We start from the raw sequence: 20,287 nt of genomic DNA on the forward strand, positions 1-20,287 counted from the left end.
AAACTGTGAAAATCATAAACATAAAAAAAAATAACTTCAAATAAAATGGACATAATTGAAAAAAAAAAAAAGATTCATGTTGAGAGGATTCCTACTGAGCCTTTAGTGTTATGAGCAGCTTAACAGAAAGATAATCTCAGATCTGCATTGATGACATCAAAACAATAGACTCCATAAACTTGTATGCAAATGCAGACTGAGAATCAGGGTCTGAAATCACAAAACATACTCTCATTGGAACGAATATAAAAGAAAGAAAAGAAAAGAAAAGAAACAAACAAAAAAACAAAACAAACAAAAAAAAAACTACTGTTATTCCCTTTTTCAGCAGATTCTGCCTTTTTTGTGCCCAAAGAGGATCCACAGGCAGCTATTGACTTTTAAGACATACACCATGATTCAGTCACATTCTACACTCGGGTAGGCAGCACATCTTCCTGTGTTTCATGTCAAGGCATCTCCTCACTGAGAGAGAAGCTTCAGATGTGTCGCTAGCTGAGAAAGAAGTAAAAGCAAATGCATGCAGATGGTAATGACGGAAGTCTAAGTCAATAAAAGCATTAAAAGGATTATTAAATTCTGAATTGATTTCCAGATATAACTAAAATGGTCATGTGTGGTCCTTATGACAGAAACCCTCAATGATAAAACAGCTCATGAAGAATCTTAGTCTGATCGTGCAATGACTGTTACTACCAAAGAAATCAAAATTACTGATGAAATCAGTTTTAATCAGTTTGCTATTTGTGAGAATTTTAAATAAATACTCTCTATTGAAAAACTATTTGTTACCCAGTTGTGATATTAATTATGTTTACTTAAAAAGAAAAAGGTTAAAATTCAGAAACTGCTTTGAGCTGAGATGACTAGGCCCCTGAAAATCATTGACCTGAACATGCTCAAATTTGTTTGAGTAAGAAGGGGGGGGGGGGGGGGGGGGGGGGGGGGGGGGTAAATAGCTAAAATGACTGGGCACTTGATAATGCAATTGTAACCAATTTCAGGTCACGTGACAATGAAAAAAGACAGGGTCTCAATTTTGCGTTCAATAGTGTAAATCATGCATTATTCTTAAAAAGCACAATTTCCATTAAAACTCCCGTAAAAAGGAGCAAATCCCCATTGCACTCTGCTCTGACATGATTACAAATACAAAAGAAAACAAAAACTAACTATGAAACGTAAGACAACAAAAACAACCTAAAACTGGAATACGCATCCTTGATGTGTTCCAGTGAAGGACAGACTGGCAATATCAATGACAGCTTGGTCCTCTGTCCCATGTCTCAAACTTGACTTGATGGCTTGTGTTAAAGTTGCATGAATACTGGAGAAAGTGTGCATCTGTTTACGTCGCTGATCAGACGCCCAACTTGTTTGCCTGTGTTAACACCACCTTTAGCACTGGCATGAAAGCAGAGGTTTCGCTGAAGTTGCTGTTACTAACAATGTGTGTGTGAATGTTCAGGCCATCCGTGTAGGCGCGGGACTCAATGCTGCGCACAATGTTGTGCAGGCCGCTCACAATGGCTGGGGAAAGCTGAGGAGACATCAGTGATAATCACGTAAAACTGTCTTAATGAAAACATGCAACATCTCCAGAACAACTGAGACCCAAACTAAGATATGTTCATGTTCTCATAGTAAATGACCCGATAACATCTTTAAAGAATGATGAAAGCTTCTCTAAGCTAAGAGTTCAAAAAAATACCAAGACATATAGTAAAGACTGTGAAGACATGTTTGACAAACATGGTGACACTGCATGTTATATAAGGAAAAAAATACTAGAAAAAAAAAGGGTGATCATGTCTGTCTTGTAGGCCAGCAGGCAGGGGACATGGCTTGATTTACACGGATATACTCACAGATTGATCTCTAAGCTTGTCATACAGGGACTCAAGGCGTTTGTTAGCATCGTCTAACTTCCGCCTGGTTTGCTGTGGAGAGGCCAGAGTGAGAAATACATTAACCAGATAATACAGGGGCACTATGCAAGAGATAAACCTCATCAATGGAAAAAAAGTGATATTTCATGGTAGTTACCAGTGATAAATGGAACATCGCAGCATGAATAAAGACTTTTACAAAAGCTAATTTCTGCAGATAACAACACAAGAAAACATAGACTGTGCCGTAATTCCGTTTTTTAATAATAATAGTTGGACTCACAGGATCAGCAGCTACTGCCAAGCATTTCTGGATTAGTCCTTCAAAGGTCGTCTTGAGGACAAGGTGCTCATCAGGGATGGGCTTCTTGGTGATTTTCTCAGCAGGCATAGACTGCACTGGCTAACAATCAACACAAGAGAACAGCAGTCTGTCACTGCAAAGAACTGACCAAGATCTGAACTACTTCCATTTTGTTTTGCTTCTGTTCACAGACTGTCAGGAGCATATGTAGTATCTTATACTGTGATATGTTATTTTGTTATGTTTACTCCTCAGTAAGTACCTGTATGACATCTCCAGTAGGTGCTCCTGGTGCTCCCTCCATGTTCATTATGGGCATGGCTGGGTTTGCAGGTGTGGCACTGGGGGGCTGTTGCTGGATGGGATTGAAGGGGGCTGGAGCTCCTGGCTGCCCAGAGAACTGCTGTGGGGGCTGCATGGGGACAGGCTGGACCTGAGGCTCTCCCAGAGGCGCCATGATGGGTGCAGTGATGGGAGCTGGTGGAGTGTAATTGTCTGGAACCTAGAGGCAAAATTAAATCCGGGTAATTGCATTACAGGCCACTGGAAATTGAAATCTAGAAGTTAATGCACTCCCTATTACCCTTTTTAATATAAGAAAATGTTTAGCTCAAGTAAATTCAATGTCACAATTTATCAGATTGTCTTTCGCACTGGGTTCATCTTGACTTCATGCTGAAATTTGAAACTACAGCTACATTCGTATGTGCCCAGCTTTTGATTTGTAAATATACTTTACTGCTTTAATTACCTTCTTGTCAAACATACCTTCTTTTTCTTTGGCACTCTACTAAGAGTGGGAGGATCGTTCCAGCCATTCTGAGGTCCTGAGGCAGAAGAGGTCAGAACAAGGTCAATTTTATTTTAAAAGTTTTTAGATAGAATATGACTGTCGATCTCCTGCTAACTGATCCATGGCAGTTCACTCTCAGCAGGAAGATGGCAATATTTATCAATGTATAAATTGTTCATTGGTAGATTATTGTATTATCAAGAAAAATAGTAAAATAATGATTAGAACGGAAGCTCCACAGAATCAAATTACCAAAGCTTTTCAGCTACATTGAACAATGAATATGGTACAAAGCAGATAATTGTGATGGCCAAAAGCTTAAACAGAATACTCAGCACTTTGATAATTAAAAGAGCACTAATTTTGCATAGATAAGATATGAAGCCAACAACTGCTAATTGACATGGGTCCAGACATCCCCTAACTTGGATATCTCAGGTAAATTTGACATAATTAAAAACTGAAGCACAGCACAAAGCCCAAGAGAATTATGACAAACCTTTCCAACAGTCCTTCTACCCATCCTTTGGCCTACCGGTGATTAAACATCCTAGGTCTCATTCTCATCAGGGTAATAGCTGACCTAGATTACTGACCATGCAAAGCACTCATCACTCGCAAGCACCTAATGATTGCCACTCTTTGCCAGGACAAATCTAGGACAACAATCAGCATTTATAGTGTGACTCTAGCCCCATTACAATAATACAGGAAATAAAGTTGCTTTTTTTTGTGAATTGTGAAACAAACCAGAACAAGGAAAAGAAAATTGGATAAAATGGTAAAAATTAAGATTTAGATTAATGTGATTATATTATACACAACTGTGTCTGCAAAATTTGAGCTGCTATAGAGCTATCTTTATATAATCTTTGTAAAATTCACCTTCCATATAACAGGTTGTATCTTGGTTTATCCCCCCTGTGAATAAGAAAATGTCAAATAGCATATCCAAAAAAGACCCTAACTCAATACTGGTCAGCAAGTCTACTATCGAACTCTCCTTTACAGAACTATTCCATACACCATGTTCCAACAGCCTGGAAAAACAGCTGAGTTAATTAGTAACCCAACCTGTTTTTCGAAAGATGCTTTTATACATAAGCACTGTGGGGAGGGTACAGTTCAGTGAGCTTAATCACTCTGAGAAGTCAAATTGCTTCAGTCATTTAGAGAACAGAGAGCAACAATCGATATAAAAATACTTTCCCTGGCTGCTCTCAGGGCAGTTACCCATGATTTTAAGCTTATAGTATTTGACATTAGAAGAAAGGTATGGTTCTGTTTTCAAGAATGAACGTCTATAGGACAAAATCTCCCTCAGGGTTTAGTGTTCCACCTGACTGAATCTAGAACAAAGTCAGGGGAAATGTGACTATCCAGGTGGAACAAAGGGATTTTATCACACGTTACTTTAGTCATCCAGGTAAAATCTAAAGCACAGGACCATACAAATGCATAGCCTCCTAATGAATGATCTGACCCAATTCCTCTACTGAAAAAAAACATTGTAATGACTCACTCAATGCTTAAACTGAAAACAGGTGTTCTTTTGAACCAACAGACAAATTGTCAACAAACAGAGAGTAAGTACACAATGACCCCGGTCCCTAACCTGATAGAGAACACTCATTATTAACACCTCTCAGTGATTTCACAAGTACCAGCTGGTAAAGGAGCAGCTGAATCCACAATGTTTTGCGGCTAAGAAGTGGAGCTGATGCAGACCTGTTCTCTGAGAGGCTGGGATCGGGGCGGGCTCTGCCTGTGTACCTGAGGGTCCCATTGGTGGAGGTGGCAGGTAGGAGGTGGGAGACCCTGGCCCACCATGCTGGAATGATACTCCAGAGGATAGAGGAGGAGGAGAGAAGGATGAAGAGGCAGGAGGAGGTGCAGAGGCAGTAGGCTGGCCTGTAGGAGGAGGCCCAGGGAACACTGGAGGAGGTGCAGGGTGAGAAGGTGCTACTGGGTGGTGCATGTACTGAGAGGGGTACTGAACAGATGGGGCGGAAGAGGAAGGTGGAGCAGGAAGAGAAGGAGCAGCAGCAGAAGAGTACTGGAGAGGCTGATAGATAGCTGGTCCCCCAGCTGCAGGCATGAACTGCTGGACCTGAGGATAGGCTGGGTTTATAGAGAGAATGGAGAGAGATATTAGATGCAGTCAAGGGCACTGTTACAGTAGATGTCAGCATTGAACAACAATGCTAAGTTCATACAGTTTCAATTCTGAAAGTGCATAAATTCTATTAGCATTCAGTGATAGTCACCATGCACAGATTGTTAGACAGCCAACAGCCAAACAAACAAAGCATATCTTATTTGTACTTTGGAAAACCAATCTTTATTAGAGATCATTCAAACATTAGAAAACCAAACATCTGAAAAAAATGTTTGGTGGTTTAGCTTTAGGACACCATTGTGAAACTGTGAAAGCACTGTAGAAAGTCAATTGTGTGTCAAAAGTCAAACTATGATCAGGATGGCTTTAAATACTTACTCTGATACTGCTGAGAGACCAGGTATCCACTAGTGGTTGGTGGAACAGCACTGACTGGAGACTGCAAACCAAAGGCTGGAGCTGAGGGCTCAGGCTGAGAGAATGAACAGAAGAGAAGAGAAGAGAAGAGAAGAAAAGAGAGAAAGCAGATGAAATAGACAAGACAAGGAGAAAGAGAGTCCCTCTCAGTCCGATCTTTCAACTGCAGCCAGTAACAGTGCTCCAGGTGAATCAAAAGAGATAGTGAACCCAAGTGATTTTTGTGACACATTGGAACCCAAACATTTCCTGATACATCAGAGATTTTGTATTTTGTGGAACTTGTCTGTGAGGTATTTTGGAACTCAGAATAGAATTCTCTGCTTAGCTGTTTACTTCTCACAAAAAATAAAAGAACAGCTATTGACAGTAAATGGTAAAAAAAAACGGCGTCACTTTTCAAGAGTTTACAGGTATCTGAAACAAAGCATAAGACACAGAGATTACATGTGCACAGTACTGCCTCTAGAAGGTCCTGTTTGTAGAATATGAGGTTTGAAAACACAAAATATACAATATGCACATCTCAACTACAAAAGAACCAAAAACAATCAATATCTTATCACTAAGTGCAGCTGGTGCAATGCACAAACAGGACAGAAATGTGTGTGTGGATATGTACACAATGCAGACAAGCAGGACAGTGCTGGGAGTTAGGGTGATGGACAGGGTGGCTTCATGCATACGTCAAGAGCTGCTGGTCAGTCTAATCAGGGAGGGGGTGGGGGGTACTTGGAGGTGGATTTAGTCTTGCAGTGAAGTGCAGGGGGATGGGTTAGGGTCATAAGGGCTGTAATTCTCATCATATTTTATAATGAACAATTTTTGTAGCACTATACCACTTCGGCAAAAGAGGCAATAGCTAAAGGGCTCTGATATAATACCAATGTGACCTGTCCCACCAATTCAGAACCCAACTACCACCGTGAAAAAATAATAAAATGAAAGTGACAAATTTTAAGAAATCTTATGTGATATTTGTTTCAAGGTTAGGTCATAAAGTGTTAGACGGCATATCAAAACTCATTCCATACGCAGTTACAAAAAAAACAGAAATGTAAAAGGACAATGAGCAATGCACAAAGTGGAACAGAATGACTTAGTTCACCTTTTTATCAATATAATTATGTTTGGGCTATTGATGACTGATCCAAACTATTGTATCCACATACTTCATAATTTAAATGTTTACAGTAAACTTTGACTGGCTTCTAGTGGTCTTTATGTGATTCAGTAGACTAAAATGCAATTTGTTCTGGCCAAAAATGTTCAGGTCAAGGACTTCTGAAGTATAATAAGCTATAATAGCATAACACACATCTGTGAAGAACAATGGAATGCACATAAAGTATATGGATCATGAAGAGTATATGGATCAATACATAATAGTCCAAACATATCAGACAATAAATAAGAGTATAATCTGTTTTAGATGGATTTACAGTGTTGTAATTAGCTTAGAGGGTGTGTTTCCCAGTTAGGGCTAGAGAAAAGAGTGAATATGGCACTATTGGTGGTGTGGCACACTGAGAGGCATGTTTGAGAGTGTGTGTGGGCAGCACAGGCACAGCCGGGCAGTGGCAGCATTGTACCTGCAAGTTTGGGGCAGGGCCTAGCGGGCGAGGGACACTGGGCAGAGCTGTGGGGGTTTGGTTACTCCAGGAAGTGACAGTAGAGGCAGACCTGACCTGAGCACAATAGAGACACACACTGGTGATGGCCATAGGATGAGAAAGGAGAAGAACAATGGGAGGGGGGGTTAACCCTTTATCATTTAAAGAAGGTGACTACACTGCTACCACTTTGGGAGGAAGACTGGAGAGAATTTCAGAGAATGCAAAAAAACGAGAGGTCATGGTCTTTTGATAACCAGCACAAATGTTGAAACCTCTTGAAATATAATGTTGGCAACATCCACCTGCTGAAGCAACTGGTGAGTAAATCAGAGAAACAGCCACTTTACTGAGATGAATGGAAACTAACCAATGTTTCAATTGATAACAGCGGTTTCACGGTCGATTAAAAAAACTGAAAAAGAGAAGTGTGCATCCTCATGCGTGTAATGAGTACCTGCTGAAAGTAATGAGGTGCTGATGGTGCCACTGCTCCTGGTATGGGCTGATGTGGTTGTGGCTGGGCAGGGGTGTAGGCCGGCACTGGTGCTTGGGCTGCTGGTTGCACATTCTCCACCGGGGCCACAGGGGCAGCCGCCTGCTGACCCAGAGCTTTGCTCAGACGATCTCGTAGCTGCTGGACAGTAGCCTGAATTTAAAACAAACTGTGTTACTCAGTATATACCACTGAACTGGAGGATGCACTCTAGTGAATTGCATCTTAATCTTCCATTTCACAAACTTGTAAAACATCTCATAACCTCACCACAATGTTAAAAAATATCTATACCTACTCCAATTTTTTAATAAAGACTGACAGTTTGAGCTTACCTGGTCAGCACTGTTAGGCAGGTAGGAGATAGCTGTTTGTAAGCTGCCCTGTGATGCCAAAAGACTGGCATACTGACTCATCTTTTCTGCCAGCAGAGCACCGACAGCAGGGGCTGCACCACCCTGAGTTTGCACCACAGCCTGGCGTAGGACTACCACCTTTTCTACCAGGTCCTGCAAAAGAGCACCCAAGCCAAAGCATCAAGCATCCGTAATCCACTGCAGTGTTTTTCTACTCTGAATCCTGGTCTGATTACAGAATCCGTGATTGTTCTATCAACGCATATTAGGGGTGGGCTCTGACAAAAATCAAGCATCTGTTGTAAAGCATCTGTGACCCAGAAGATCTTGAAATAGAAAATGAGAAATACCAATGCGGTACAACACAATAAAATACCATTTTCCACCTGCAGATGGTCACTAACTTCCTAACAGATATTGCCTAATGACAACCACGACATTGTCAGATTACATAATTTGTGTCATGTCTGGCTCATTGACAAATAGGAGATTGACACTTATTGGTTGTAGTGTAGACAGACCTGCAGGGAAAGGGGGCAGTGGAAGTCCTGAGCTTTAGTCCAGCACGCTACCAGCTGCTCCACACTACCAGCACAGATGTAACACAGGCAGGCCTGGACCTGCAGAGCTGGGTCCTCAGAGGCCTCCAGTCTGGAACCAAGCAACCCTGGACAAACACAAAGAACACCTCTACCATCAGGTACCGCGACTCATAGAATTGGTCATAAGCATATTTAATAATGCCTTACTAAAATCATTAGCACTGTGCAAAATCAATCTTGTGGCAAATGTAAGAAGGTATAAATCTTAAGCGTTCAAGTCTTTACAAACATCGGCTATAGAGCAGAGACATTGCAACATCTAAACTGAAAGTATATCAGACATCAAAGAACAACAGTATATGTGAAAAAAATTGATATTAGACTGTCCTAAAAAACAATCTAAGAAAGGCTGTGGAGTTCATGGATATTTTTTGCTTCAGTTCGTTTGTTGGTAAGATTGAAACCACTTTTCTAAAATTGCTATTTACATTTAAGAAAACTCTAGAAAAACATTATTGTGCAATAGATTTCTGGTAAAAGAACACTTTAAAAACATGAAAAAAATCAAATAAATGTTTAATGTTAACACTGTCAAGTGATGTATGCACACTGGACAGTCCAGTCTACCCTATAATCCCAACAATACACCGACTTGGCTGAGCTATCCCTCTGTCATGACACATCTTGCACTTAAAATTATTTTCCTCATCTCAAGTTCTGAGTCAAACCATTTTGTTTCATCATCCTACTCTATAATGAAAAAGAAATGACAGCATTATTTTTCCAGCAGTTATTCAATGAGCAAAAATGGGGAGTAAATAGTAACACCTCTTAAAAAATAAGAAGACTGGAACTACAGGTGGCTAGAGAACCAAGAGAGGAGATGGACGTACAGAGAGAACTCACCACAAAGAGAGGAGAACTCCTCAGGCTTGGCATAAGTCATCACGCCAGCAAGAGCCTCCTTCCAGTTTTGTAGGTCACATGTCTCCAGAATGTCCAACCAGTCCTTTGTCACCACAGCACTGATGAGCTAAAAAACATACGGATATGTATAAACAACACTGCTGACTTGGTAATTAGTGCTTACCATTAATAAACATCAACACAGCTGGACAAACGTTGACACCGAAGGGAATGAACATCTATCAATAAAAGTTGAATGTTAGATTAACTGATGACAACAGTGAAAGGGAATGAAGTCACTTAAATGTGGCTGAGCAGAGCCTGATGAAGTGGTCAGCTGTGTCATGGTAATGTATGACAGGGTGATGTGGTCTCACCTTGGAGATCTTGCTCTGTGTTTTGATGAGGTACTTCTTCTGGGTCTTCTCTAAAAGCTCTGGCCCACCAGCAATGGCCAGGATGATGCCATCTGCCATGCGGTTGTCATGGAGACAAAGCTCAACAGCAGCCTCAAAGTCTCCAGTAAGTAGTGCTTGAGTTATCAGTCCATCGACATCTGCAGAAAAAAGACACAACTATCAGACTACAAGGAGTCTTCAGTAACACAGCACACCTATAGGGAAAGTGAGGCTCCAAAATAGGAAGCAGCAGAACAGGTAAGACTTTGCAAATCAGTTGGTATAGTACAAGGCTGAAATACTTTTAACCAAATTTTATTTGCGTAGATAAGACTGTACTTACTGTGATTAACTTTGAGGTTAACAGGATCTGTGGCTTGAGTCACTTCGGGAGTAGGAGTCTCTTCAGCGACAACTGTCTCTTCAGGAGCAGGAGTTTCCTCTGGAGCAAGGGCAGGTTCCTCTTCAACTAGCCCATTCTCCTCAACCTTTGTAAGTACATTAGCATCAATCACTGAGCATCTGACAAAAACTAGCGTGGCTGTTACATTTTCACTAGCAACTTTTAACATTTTTGACCTTTTCAAAAGTTAAATCATAAATAATGCTGTAAACAGGAAGAATATTCACATACGCTGACACACAGAAACACTCAAGAGCATGCAGAGTAGATGCAAATTGACTTGAAAAAGAAACATATATAAACAATATATATGTTATATATATATAAGCAATTTTTTTTTTTTTACAATTTTATAGTACTTGCTTGATTCCATTCCTGGCAAACATGGGGGTCAGTGACAAATGATTTTCAAAACCTACTTTACTGACAAAATAAATGAAATACTTCCATCTCATTATGTGAATAACACCAAGACTTTCCAAATTAACTGTAGGTGGAGGGAAAATGTAGATTTTATGAGTAAACAGTGATGCTAAGACTTAATAAACGGGTAGCCAGCATTCCTGTGTGAAAAGGTCTGACGCGATGTGTTGGTAAAGAGTATTTAACTTTACTTTCCGAATCCAGAAGTGAGACTGTCTGTGTAGATGAAGCGATTAATTTCTTCGTTTACAAAAAGGGTTTCATTGATAGAAATAAATGCGGACATTGCATATGTGTCACACAGGGATGCAGTGGCAAAACTCTTTGGCAGATAAGGGGCTGGGTGAGGTGAGGGTACCTCCTCCAGTGGAATTTCCTCATCAGTAGGATCCACAGTAGCATCTACACCTTCTGATGCCTGATCAACAGACTTGGTGGCCAGGTCTGACTGGGATTCAGGTTGAGGGACCAGGTTTACTTCTTGGACAGGCAGAACGTCAGCTGGCTGAGTGAGGTCGAACTCTGGAGCATTCTGCTGAGGGTCAACCGGAGGTGCAATAACGGGCATACCCTGTGAGTCAACTTGAGGTAAGAACTCTGTTGCTGGTTGGGGTGGGGCAAAATGATTTGAATGGTCAGGCTGAAGGCTGATTGGAGGAGCTAGCACTGGTATAGATTGTTGAGCATCAACTGGATGAAACTGAACCGGTGCAGACTGCTGAGCAATAATTTGGGGAGCTAGCTCTAGAACAGGTTGATGAGCATCGATTTGAGGTGCTAGTTCTGGAACAGACTGCTGAACATCAACTGGAGGTGCCAGAATTGGTACAGAGTGTAGAGCATTGATTGGAGGAACTGGTTCGAGTACAGGTTGTTGAGTACAAAGTTGAGGTGCTAGGTCTGGAACAGACTGCTGAGCATCAATTGGAGATGCAAGAACTGGCAGAGAGTGTAGAGCACTGATTGGCGGTACTGGCTCTAGTACAGGTTGTTGAGTACAAAATTGAGGTGCTAGGTCTGGAACAGACTGCTGAGCATCAATTGGAGGTGCCAGGACTGGTACAGAGTGTAGAGCACTGAGTGGAGGTACTGGCTCTAGTACAGGTTGTTGAGCACCAAATTGAAGTGCTACGTCTGGTACAGGCTGCTGAGCATCATTTGAAGATGCCAGAACTGGTAGAGGCTGTTGAGCATTAATTGGTGGTACCAGAACTGGTACAGATTGTAAAGTATCAACTGGAGGCACTAGCTCTGGCACAGATTGTTGAACATTGTTTATCCCTTGGAAAGACTGTTGCAGATCCACTGGCGCTGTATACAATGGCATTGACTGATTTAGATCTACAACAGGGGTAGATTCAGGCATAGCCTGGAATTCTGGAGAGGTCAGATCAAACTCTGCCACAGACTGTTGTAGACTATCTGGTGGTGTGCTCAGTGGCATGGGCTCTGCTGCAAGCTGAGGAACCGAGGGTATAAAGTCTGGTACAGGCTGCGAGTCCACAGGCGGCGGCAAATGCACATTTGGCGCGAGTTCAGTTGGAGGCGTCAATTCAAAAGCAGACATAAGGTCAACAGGAGGAGCAAGGTCAGGTTCAGCTTGACTGTCAAGAACAGGCTCAGCACAGGGGGCAAGCATGGGATCAGACAGTGGTTCATTTAGTGATGGCCAGTCAGGCTCAGACTGCAGGCTAAGCTCAAGCATAGGCTGATTGGTGGTCTGAGGAGCCAGCGTAAGGGGCAGTTCAGGCTGGGCAGCAACAGAGGGCTCTGGGATGGGCTGAGGTACAGGGTCAGGATCAGGGGTGGCTTCAGCCTGATGGTCAGCGACAGGAGCAGGAGGAGCAGCAGCAGGATCAGGAGAGGAGGAAGGCTACTCACGCACACAAGGGACAGGCATTCACACAGGATTTAGCAAAGAGAATGATTATAAAAAGCACCCTGGCACGGAATGGAAATAAAACTGATGATAGCAAGGGGAAATTTCCAGGGGGCACAATTGGATGCTGAGCATAAAAAGCTTGGATTAACTTGGAAAGAAAATGCATATCAGACATCAGAAGATCTCCCAGACATGTCCCTCAGAAGTCATATAAAAAGTAAAAGTCTCCTGAGAGGTCTCCTACAAAGTCTCCTATAAATGTGAAGCAAAATAAAAATTCCTGCTGTGACCCACAATGCCCCATGGACCACATTAGGAGATCTAGAGATTCTAGACCTTGACCTGATACACTTTATGTATTAACTGGACATAAAAAGGCTGATATGCCTCATCTGAAGGTCAGTTTGGAAAAATATAAATTAACAGCAAATATAAATTTATGGCAAATTAATGATGAAAATGACTGTATCTCTTGTACTATAAAGTGTCACTATGCTGTCTATCAGAAATAAATTGTAATCCCCAAAAGCAATTGATAAAAGACATAATCAACAAGACTGAATCACTTTAAAACAAACAAACAAACAAACAAATTAACAAACAATTCATTTAACAATTCCAAAAATTATTAAAATGTGCTAATTTGTATTTTGTTTATTCACATTTTTTAAACATACTAGAATGTCATTGCACTTACTATACTATCATGCTTTGCATCACATACTATCATGCTTTGCATCACATTCTGTTCCAGTTTTGACAATATCCCATTTCCTCTTGTATGGTGCAATGATATTTAACAGAAAACCAAATCTTATCTCACTTCCCCTTTTTTATAAACAGTAAGTGGGAAAACAAAAAGGAGGGCTGATACAATCAAGTAGTCACTGATACTTGATCCCGTAGTATTAGGTGGCATGTATGCATTAAGTCACAGAACTGAATTTAAATAGACAAGTATTTCAGCACATATATGATGCTCAATATTGCAGCATTATCGATCTCGTAACCCTCTCATTTTTCAGTATCCAGTAGATCTTGATTCAAACAATTATAAGACTAAAAAACTAATCAGTAAGTAAATCAATTAACCATTGAAAAACCGTCAGTGTGCAGGAATTAGTGAAAGCACAGATTAGATTTAAATTTTCTCACCTCATTCACTTCAGCTGATTCATCATCTTTCCCTTCTAATGCTGATGCAATCTGAAAGTCAAAATAAAAACGTGAAACTCTGCCCTCTGAGAATACATAGGAACAGTAACACAGTACAATAAATACTTTCGATCAAAAAGTGAAATCAATAACACTATATAAATTTTTATCTCCTATAAGTGAAAAGGATGTCTGCATCATATCACAGGAAGGCACAGAGCCTAAGAATCACCTTTAGTGCAACTTCCTCTTTTTTGTATCCCAGAAGTTCCAAGTATTTCCCACGAACATCATTCTCAAAGTTAACCTGAAAAAGTAAACATAAACTGAATATCTGACAAACCTCGAATAATTCCATATGACTCAGTATAGGCAAATAAGACACAATTTATGTTTGCTAGCAATAACACAAGAACAACAACAAGTGGCTGACAAGGAAAATTCTATATATGTAAATTCCATTTAAGGTTTACATCCTGATAAGTTCTTACCTTCAGAAAAGACCACACTGTCTTTTCAAACTCATTCTGGGCAGTGTCAATCTTGGACTGGCAGAATTCCACAAAAGTTCCTTCAGTCAAGGTGGCCTGAAGCTGATTTGAGCGGTCTAGGAAAGCTGTTTCTGTGACCACTTGGCTGACATGGACAATGTGGGCAGTAGGCTGCTGAGGTTGTTGGGGTGATGGCTTGACATTCTCCAAGGAGACCAGTTTACCACCAAACTGTTGCCAAACATAATGATTCCATTAAAGACATACATCAGACAGTAATCCAGCTTGAACTTTGCACTTTATGGTGAGTGAGAGAGATACTTACAGCAAAGGAGGCCCCGACTGGTCGTCGGATCCACTTGGGGGGTTTCTTCAAGGGCGTGACAGTGGTCTTGGGGGCACTGGACTGTGGTAGCTGCAACGGCGGCAATGTCTGCCCTGTCCCGAACGGATCCATGTTTCCAAAAGAGGCACTTATCTGTCAAGTCACAGGATATCATGCCACAACAGTGAAAACAACACTTAAATTGAACCTAACTGATTTACCTAAATTCATGCCTTTACATATTGTAAGGCACATGAGTCATTATCTCCAATCTATCTAACAGTCAAATAGGGCTTCAATGATTGTAACATCTGACTACATTAAGTTTGGTCAACTTTAACTTACATGTTCTCAATGTAGAGAAAAGAAATACATGAGGATGTTCAGTTCGGTGGCCTCATAACTTGTGACGCTGTTGTGATATCTGATGTCAGTACCTGATCCACTTGGGGATTGTTTACGGTCTCATTGCTTCCTCCCATGATGGAGTAGATGCTGATGTGCCCATCAAAAGCTGCAGCTGACAAAACTGCTGGGTTTCTGGGACACCACTGAATGTCAAAGCACCACTGTGTGCTTGTTGGCAACTCATAGAGCACCTGATGAAATAGCATCAAAGAAGAGGGTGGTAACTTAGTGTAGTGGCATTTTGGGGCGCTTAGTGTAACTATAGTGTTACAAAGCTGACATATGTGATGTAGTCATAACAGCATGTCAGATTTAATGTGATTAAACAAGCACCAAATATGTAAACATGGAGAGGCTCTAGAACTCTTGGCAAATGAGAGAAAAGCTTTAAAGGAATGAAAGAAATTTTTTAAGTGAAAAGAAAAGAATGTCACTGAGCTCATTTAATCTACTTGCAAAGATTATTAAGAGTAGATAATGTATGACTTATGTTAAGTCTAAACTCATGTCTTACGTGAATATAGTTCAGGGAAGGTTGCACAAAAACGTAGTATGGGTTACTTTAATATATCACAAGTTGTTTTTTGATAAGTTTTTGTGCTATTATGCAGTAACTGATCACTTTTTGTGTCAGCATGTCTGAACGTGTCTCACCTCAGCAGTGTTGGGGTTCCAACACAGAATTCTGTTATCCTTTCCACAGCTAAGGAGGAGTTCAGGATCTGCCAGACTCCAGGCAATGGCCAAGACACCTCTGAGCATGCACACACACACACACACACACACACACACAGTCTAGTCAATATACTCAGGAGAACAGACAATGGACAGCTGTGTATACACAAGTAATATGAGCAGAATATAAAGCAGAAATATATATCAGAGAAAATAACACAATCAAGGTAAAATAAAAACATTCCCAAGTGGTTAAGGACTCCAAGTGCATTCAAGGTGCTCCAGGTTAACCGAATATGAAATATCTGGCTATCACTTTCTTGAAATCTAGATGAAAATTCCAATGAAAGGAGCTTTAAATTTGCTGACTGATTACTGACTAATGATTAGTAACTTTTAATTTCATATGTAGAGCTCTGTCATCCACTGTTGCACATTACGACAACACTGGGAAATTAACAAATATCTGAAGGACTGCCCACCTTGTGTGATTCTCTAGGACTTTAAGAGGAGAGGTAGCAAAGCGAAGGTCCCACATTTGGATGACAGGCATGCGGTCATCTTCAGATGCCAGGACCAACTGTGTAGCCACCTCAGGATGCCAAGCCAGCCCAGAGCAGTGCATCTGAAAGCCCAGGACATAAAGAAAATCAGGAGACTAAGTGCAACATATGAAGCTCCGAAGCTGATAAAACTGTGAAATTTTGACATAATGTCAAAAGCACCAGGTGTATTAAGGCCTGCTCACTACATAAAACTTTTTGAAATAAGTCACAGACCCTGTTGCTGTGGTCGCTGACTTTGATGATGAGGTCGTTCTTCCTAAGGTCCCAGACAGAGGCTCTGCCACTGGGGCTGGCTGATGCCAAAATGTGTTGTACCTGTCTATTCCATGCCACACAGCTGATGTCCTCCAGTGGCTGAAAACAACAACAAAATAAGCAAGATCTTTCAACACTGAGTTTGCAGTACCTAGCGAATATGCTGTAGGTGGGTTACTATGAACAAACAGTACACCAACAATGCAAAGATATGACAGAGATTAGGCTTTACAATGTTTTAGTATGTTTTGTCAAAACAAAGAAAAAAAATGAACTTTGCACAACCTAGTTTCACAGTGTATAATGCTTTTACCTGAGTTTTTGGTCCTGGTGTCATAGGTGAAGCAAAGTTGTTCAAATCCCAGATGTAGATTTCTGACTCATTTCCGCCTGAGGCCACCAGGTTTGTCTAGGAATAGTCATCAGGATTTTCAGTTAACCAACTGGAGCTGAAAACTGACAGTATTTGAGTATTTAAAAATGGTGGGAAAAACACATGCAGTGCTTTTAAGAGGTTACCTGAAATGAGTTTACATCTAGGGCTTGGACCGATCCAGTATGTTTGCTGCTTTGAGCAATGACAGCTTCACTGTCACCAGAGATAATCTTAAAAGGGTCATAGAGGATAATATTGCCATTCTCTCCTCCAGCTATGAGTATCCCTGAAGGCAGCCCATCAGCATCAGTATCATGAGGGCCCCAAACCATCTTATGGTATCTGTAAAGATAAAAAAAAAAGCTTCTGTAAACAAACTATGCATCATGATAATGACAGCTGTCCCAACAATAGGACACTGATGACAGTCAGTCTATGAATAATAATGTGTATAAAAATTTTTTTTATAGCTATACATCTAACTCTGCTTCATTAACACTGCAAGCATATGACATATGACTGTACTCTGACAAAACAAAGCCATTATACAGATCCAACAGCAGACGTCCTGCTAATCTTTGTTCAGTTAAAAGTGAACCATCTAAATATAACACATAGAATCCCTTACTGAAGTGCATATATACAAATTTATGACCATCTGTCAGTTTTAGAGGCAAACAAATGCACTTCGAACGTAGGCACTGTTAATGCTACTCACTTCCTGGGGATTTGTATTCTATAAAGACAACAATGTCCTACAACTTGATGATACAGAACAGGTGAGAACTGCTATGACAGTAGGAGTTGCTAAGAAACTGCTAAGGTGCCTTTGCTGACGTGAAAAAATAGCATACAGTACAGCACATACAGAACATTCCAGTACCTGTGAGGGGATGCGAGTGCACCGCAAGACTTCATGGCCAAAGTGGGTTCAGCCAGGTCTAACTCAAAGATCTCTAGTGAAGCATTGGTGCTAAAGGTAGCATCAAGCTGCTGAGCAGAGGTACCTGGTAAAACAAAGTAAAAACAGTGTGCTAAAGGAACACTGGATTACATGAGTGGAGAGCAGGTGCAAGCTAAAATCAATGGGCAAAATAACATGTTTCGTCCAACAAGACCATTTACAGACAGCTTTGAGACAAAACCCACAATCTCGTTATTCTGGCCGGCTCTACATTCACTTCACTACAGAATGTACAAGTAACAGACAACAGAGCACTTCAATCACAAATTGCTTTAAAACAACACAGATATAAAACAGATGACAATTCCTCAAGAGCCAAGAAATCGTGTGCTACTCAGTCAACAGAAAGTTGCATTTCTCACTAAGATTAGTTGATTCTAGCCAGAGCTGTACCTGCTGCTAAGTAGATAGGATGGTGCTGAGCAGGGCTCCAGGCCTGAATAGCCGTGCGATTGATCTCTTTAAGCTTCATCCTAGTGAGGGGAAACATAAACATGGATTGAGGTCTCAATCATATCTCTCATAAAAGATCTGTAGTAGGCTACTGTGCTGCTTGAAGACACATTGGATGATGCACCCGATATCATGCATCTGTAATGGGTTAGAGAGCTTTTCCTTCAGTGACAAGAAGAATCTAAGAAGACACAACACTAATGATCAATGTGTCAGATTACCTTACTTCAAACATACCATCTTAAATTCTCCTCAATCTTATGTGCACAAATGAGCAGGTCAGAGTAAATGTAACACAAAGTAATGTTACCATTACTTTGACAAGAAGCATGGTATAGGATTGGGAGCCCAACTAACTATGTCTGTGCTATTTACAAGGGTTATGTCATATGTGACAGACTATTGTGGCACAGTGTCCAGTTATGATAAGTTAAACATTAAAATACATTCATGTATAAACGAAACTACAAAGTGTTTCAATGCTTGTAAACACTACTTGTTTGTTGACTGGCCACAGAGGATTTTCAGAAAAGTGTAATTTGTCAGACTTTAAGAGTTTGACTTCGGCATAGAACATCCGGTGACAAAGAAAAAATTATGGATGCTCTTCATTGAGGGGTTATTTAGCTTTTATCTTCGAAGGGACTTAGTACTGACCTGAAACTGAGACATAAACAAAACAGATGAACATTTATTATCATTGCACTAATACACTAATTTTCATTGTGTCAAACGAATCAAACAGCTGAACTGTTGTCTCATCGACGCAGTATGTCTTCGACAGCATAAAAACACAACAGATGTCAAACTGACAATTTGAAAAAGAAATCACCGTATTTATGACGACAGTTTATTGCACGTCGACAGCGCAGAGAAGTGCAATTCATTGTCGCTAGCAAAAGAAATATCAATGTACGGACTGAAACAGTGACATTAATAGACCGTTACGTAAATATTCACTGGCAGATACAGAGTTTCGAGATCTGTAAGTGTTAAAACGGTGGAGTCAATAGAGAATAGTAAGAAACAACAAAGAACAAACTGACTAAACTGCAGCTAGCCGATAAGCTACATATGCTAATAAACAGGGTTCCACATGACTACTGAAGTGCTTACCTTCTTTTTTTGTAATTTCTTCAAGCATTCACACACACATTCAAGCAATAATCAGGGGTATGACACGTAAAACAACAACTTAAAGTATCCTTCTAATTGTTGTGCAAGATTTAAAATTAGTTTGCTGTAGTCCCGGCTGCAGGTTGGGAGAATTCCACGTCCCCACTAGTGTCCATCAACGTGGCACAATAACTCCCTCCCCTGAGTCGAGCACTTCCGGTGGAATAAATTCAACGCCCACAAGCCATGCACACAGTACATACAGTACTGTACAGTTCTTAGAAGAGCTAGGGGAGTCAGTACTTATGTAGCTTTAGGTCCTAAATTTGCTAATTATTACCTATACGAAATACTTTAAAAGGAAAGCTGATTTTTTGCAAACTTTTTGAAATACCAGCAAAATTCACGAAGAAAGTGAATGACTTTCTTGCAGCTTCTTTGGGCTTTAAACACATACACATTACAGTAGACCTCAATCTTAGATTTTATTTCTAAGAACATTCAAAGTACAGGGCTTTCATACACTGAGTAGCAATTTACATGAACTAGACGCCAAAGCATATTTCATAGTTTTATTTCTCATTTAAAAACAGACTCCGATGCAGTAACAAATATTTACATTTCTTCAGTCTGAGAGGTTGGACTAACATTCACGTCAACCATTGTGTGAGCATATGCGGTAATGACAACAGTCTTCACTTACTTGTAAAGCACATTTTTTGTACAGGGATTTCAATTGAGCTTTACACTTAAATCTAAATATAGGCCTACTCATTATTGCTATAACAGAAAAAGATATGCAAAACAATGTAAAAATTTCTATAACTGCAGATGAGAGCCACTGTTGGTAAATCTGACTTTACACTAATACACCTGATTCAGTTTATTAAACAATTATAACACTGTTGGTAAACTGTGTGGATCACTGTAGGGCCAATATGCCGGTATATACCCTCCTGTGG

The 20,287-nt window shown here is 40.5% G+C and overlaps 1 protein-coding gene across 8 annotated transcripts; it reads right to left on the reverse strand.

Moving 5' to 3' along the window:
- Positions 1–957: 957 nt before the first annotated feature.
- Positions 958–19,477, reverse strand: sec31a (SEC31 homolog A, COPII coat complex component). 8 transcript variants are annotated; one of them, XM_030770074.1, is made up of 29 exons: positions 19,326–19,477; positions 18,150–18,229; positions 17,676–17,799; positions 16,936–17,134; positions 16,730–16,825; positions 16,375–16,515; positions 16,078–16,220; positions 15,575–15,674; positions 14,950–15,111; positions 14,513–14,665; positions 14,188–14,418; positions 13,929–14,003; positions 13,697–13,747; positions 11,018–11,230; positions 10,177–10,321; positions 9,813–9,991; positions 9,436–9,562; positions 8,509–8,654; positions 7,967–8,140; positions 7,593–7,784; positions 7,115–7,210; positions 5,484–5,577; positions 4,715–5,107; positions 3,872–3,907; positions 2,962–3,020; positions 2,456–2,695; positions 2,173–2,292; positions 1,869–1,940; positions 958–1,540 (listed from the first exon to the last, which is right to left on the reverse strand). In XM_030770074.1, exons 2-29 carry the CDS (start codon positions 18,226–18,228, stop codon positions 1,361–1,363), a joined length of 4,020 nt encoding a protein of 1,339 aa, XP_030625934.1. In that variant the 5' UTR covers position 18,229; positions 19,326–19,477; the 3' UTR covers positions 958–1,360. The 8 variants fall into 8 exon arrangements, with proteins under 8 accessions (XP_030625934.1, XP_030625932.1, XP_030625928.1 ...); XM_030770072.1 differs by having other exon boundaries at positions 11,018–12,151; XM_030770068.1 differs by having other exon boundaries at positions 4,760–5,107; positions 11,018–12,532.
- Between the last annotated feature and the right edge of the window lie 810 nt (positions 19,478–20,287).

This window comes from Chanos chanos, chromosome 3 (assembly GCF_902362185.1).
Source record: "Chanos chanos chromosome 3, fChaCha1.1, whole genome shotgun sequence".
Taxonomy (NCBI): Eukaryota; Metazoa; Chordata; class Actinopteri; order Gonorynchiformes; family Chanidae; genus Chanos; species Chanos chanos.

Excerpts from the sequence above, each read along its gene's own strand:
- sec31a (XM_030770067.1), bottom strand. The coding sequence starts at position 18,228 with ATGAAGCTTAAAGAGATCAATCGCACGGCTATTCAGGCCTGGAGCCCT. Across the intron at positions 17,800-18,149 it reads TCCTATCTACTTAGCAGCAG|GTACCTCTGCTCAGCAGCTT; the intron begins GTACAGCTCTGG and ends TTGTTTTACCAG. Across the intron at positions 5,578-7,114 it reads GCCCTGCCCCAAACTTGCAG|CCTGAGCCCTCAGCTCCAGC; the intron begins GTACAATGCTGC and ends TCATTCTCTCAG.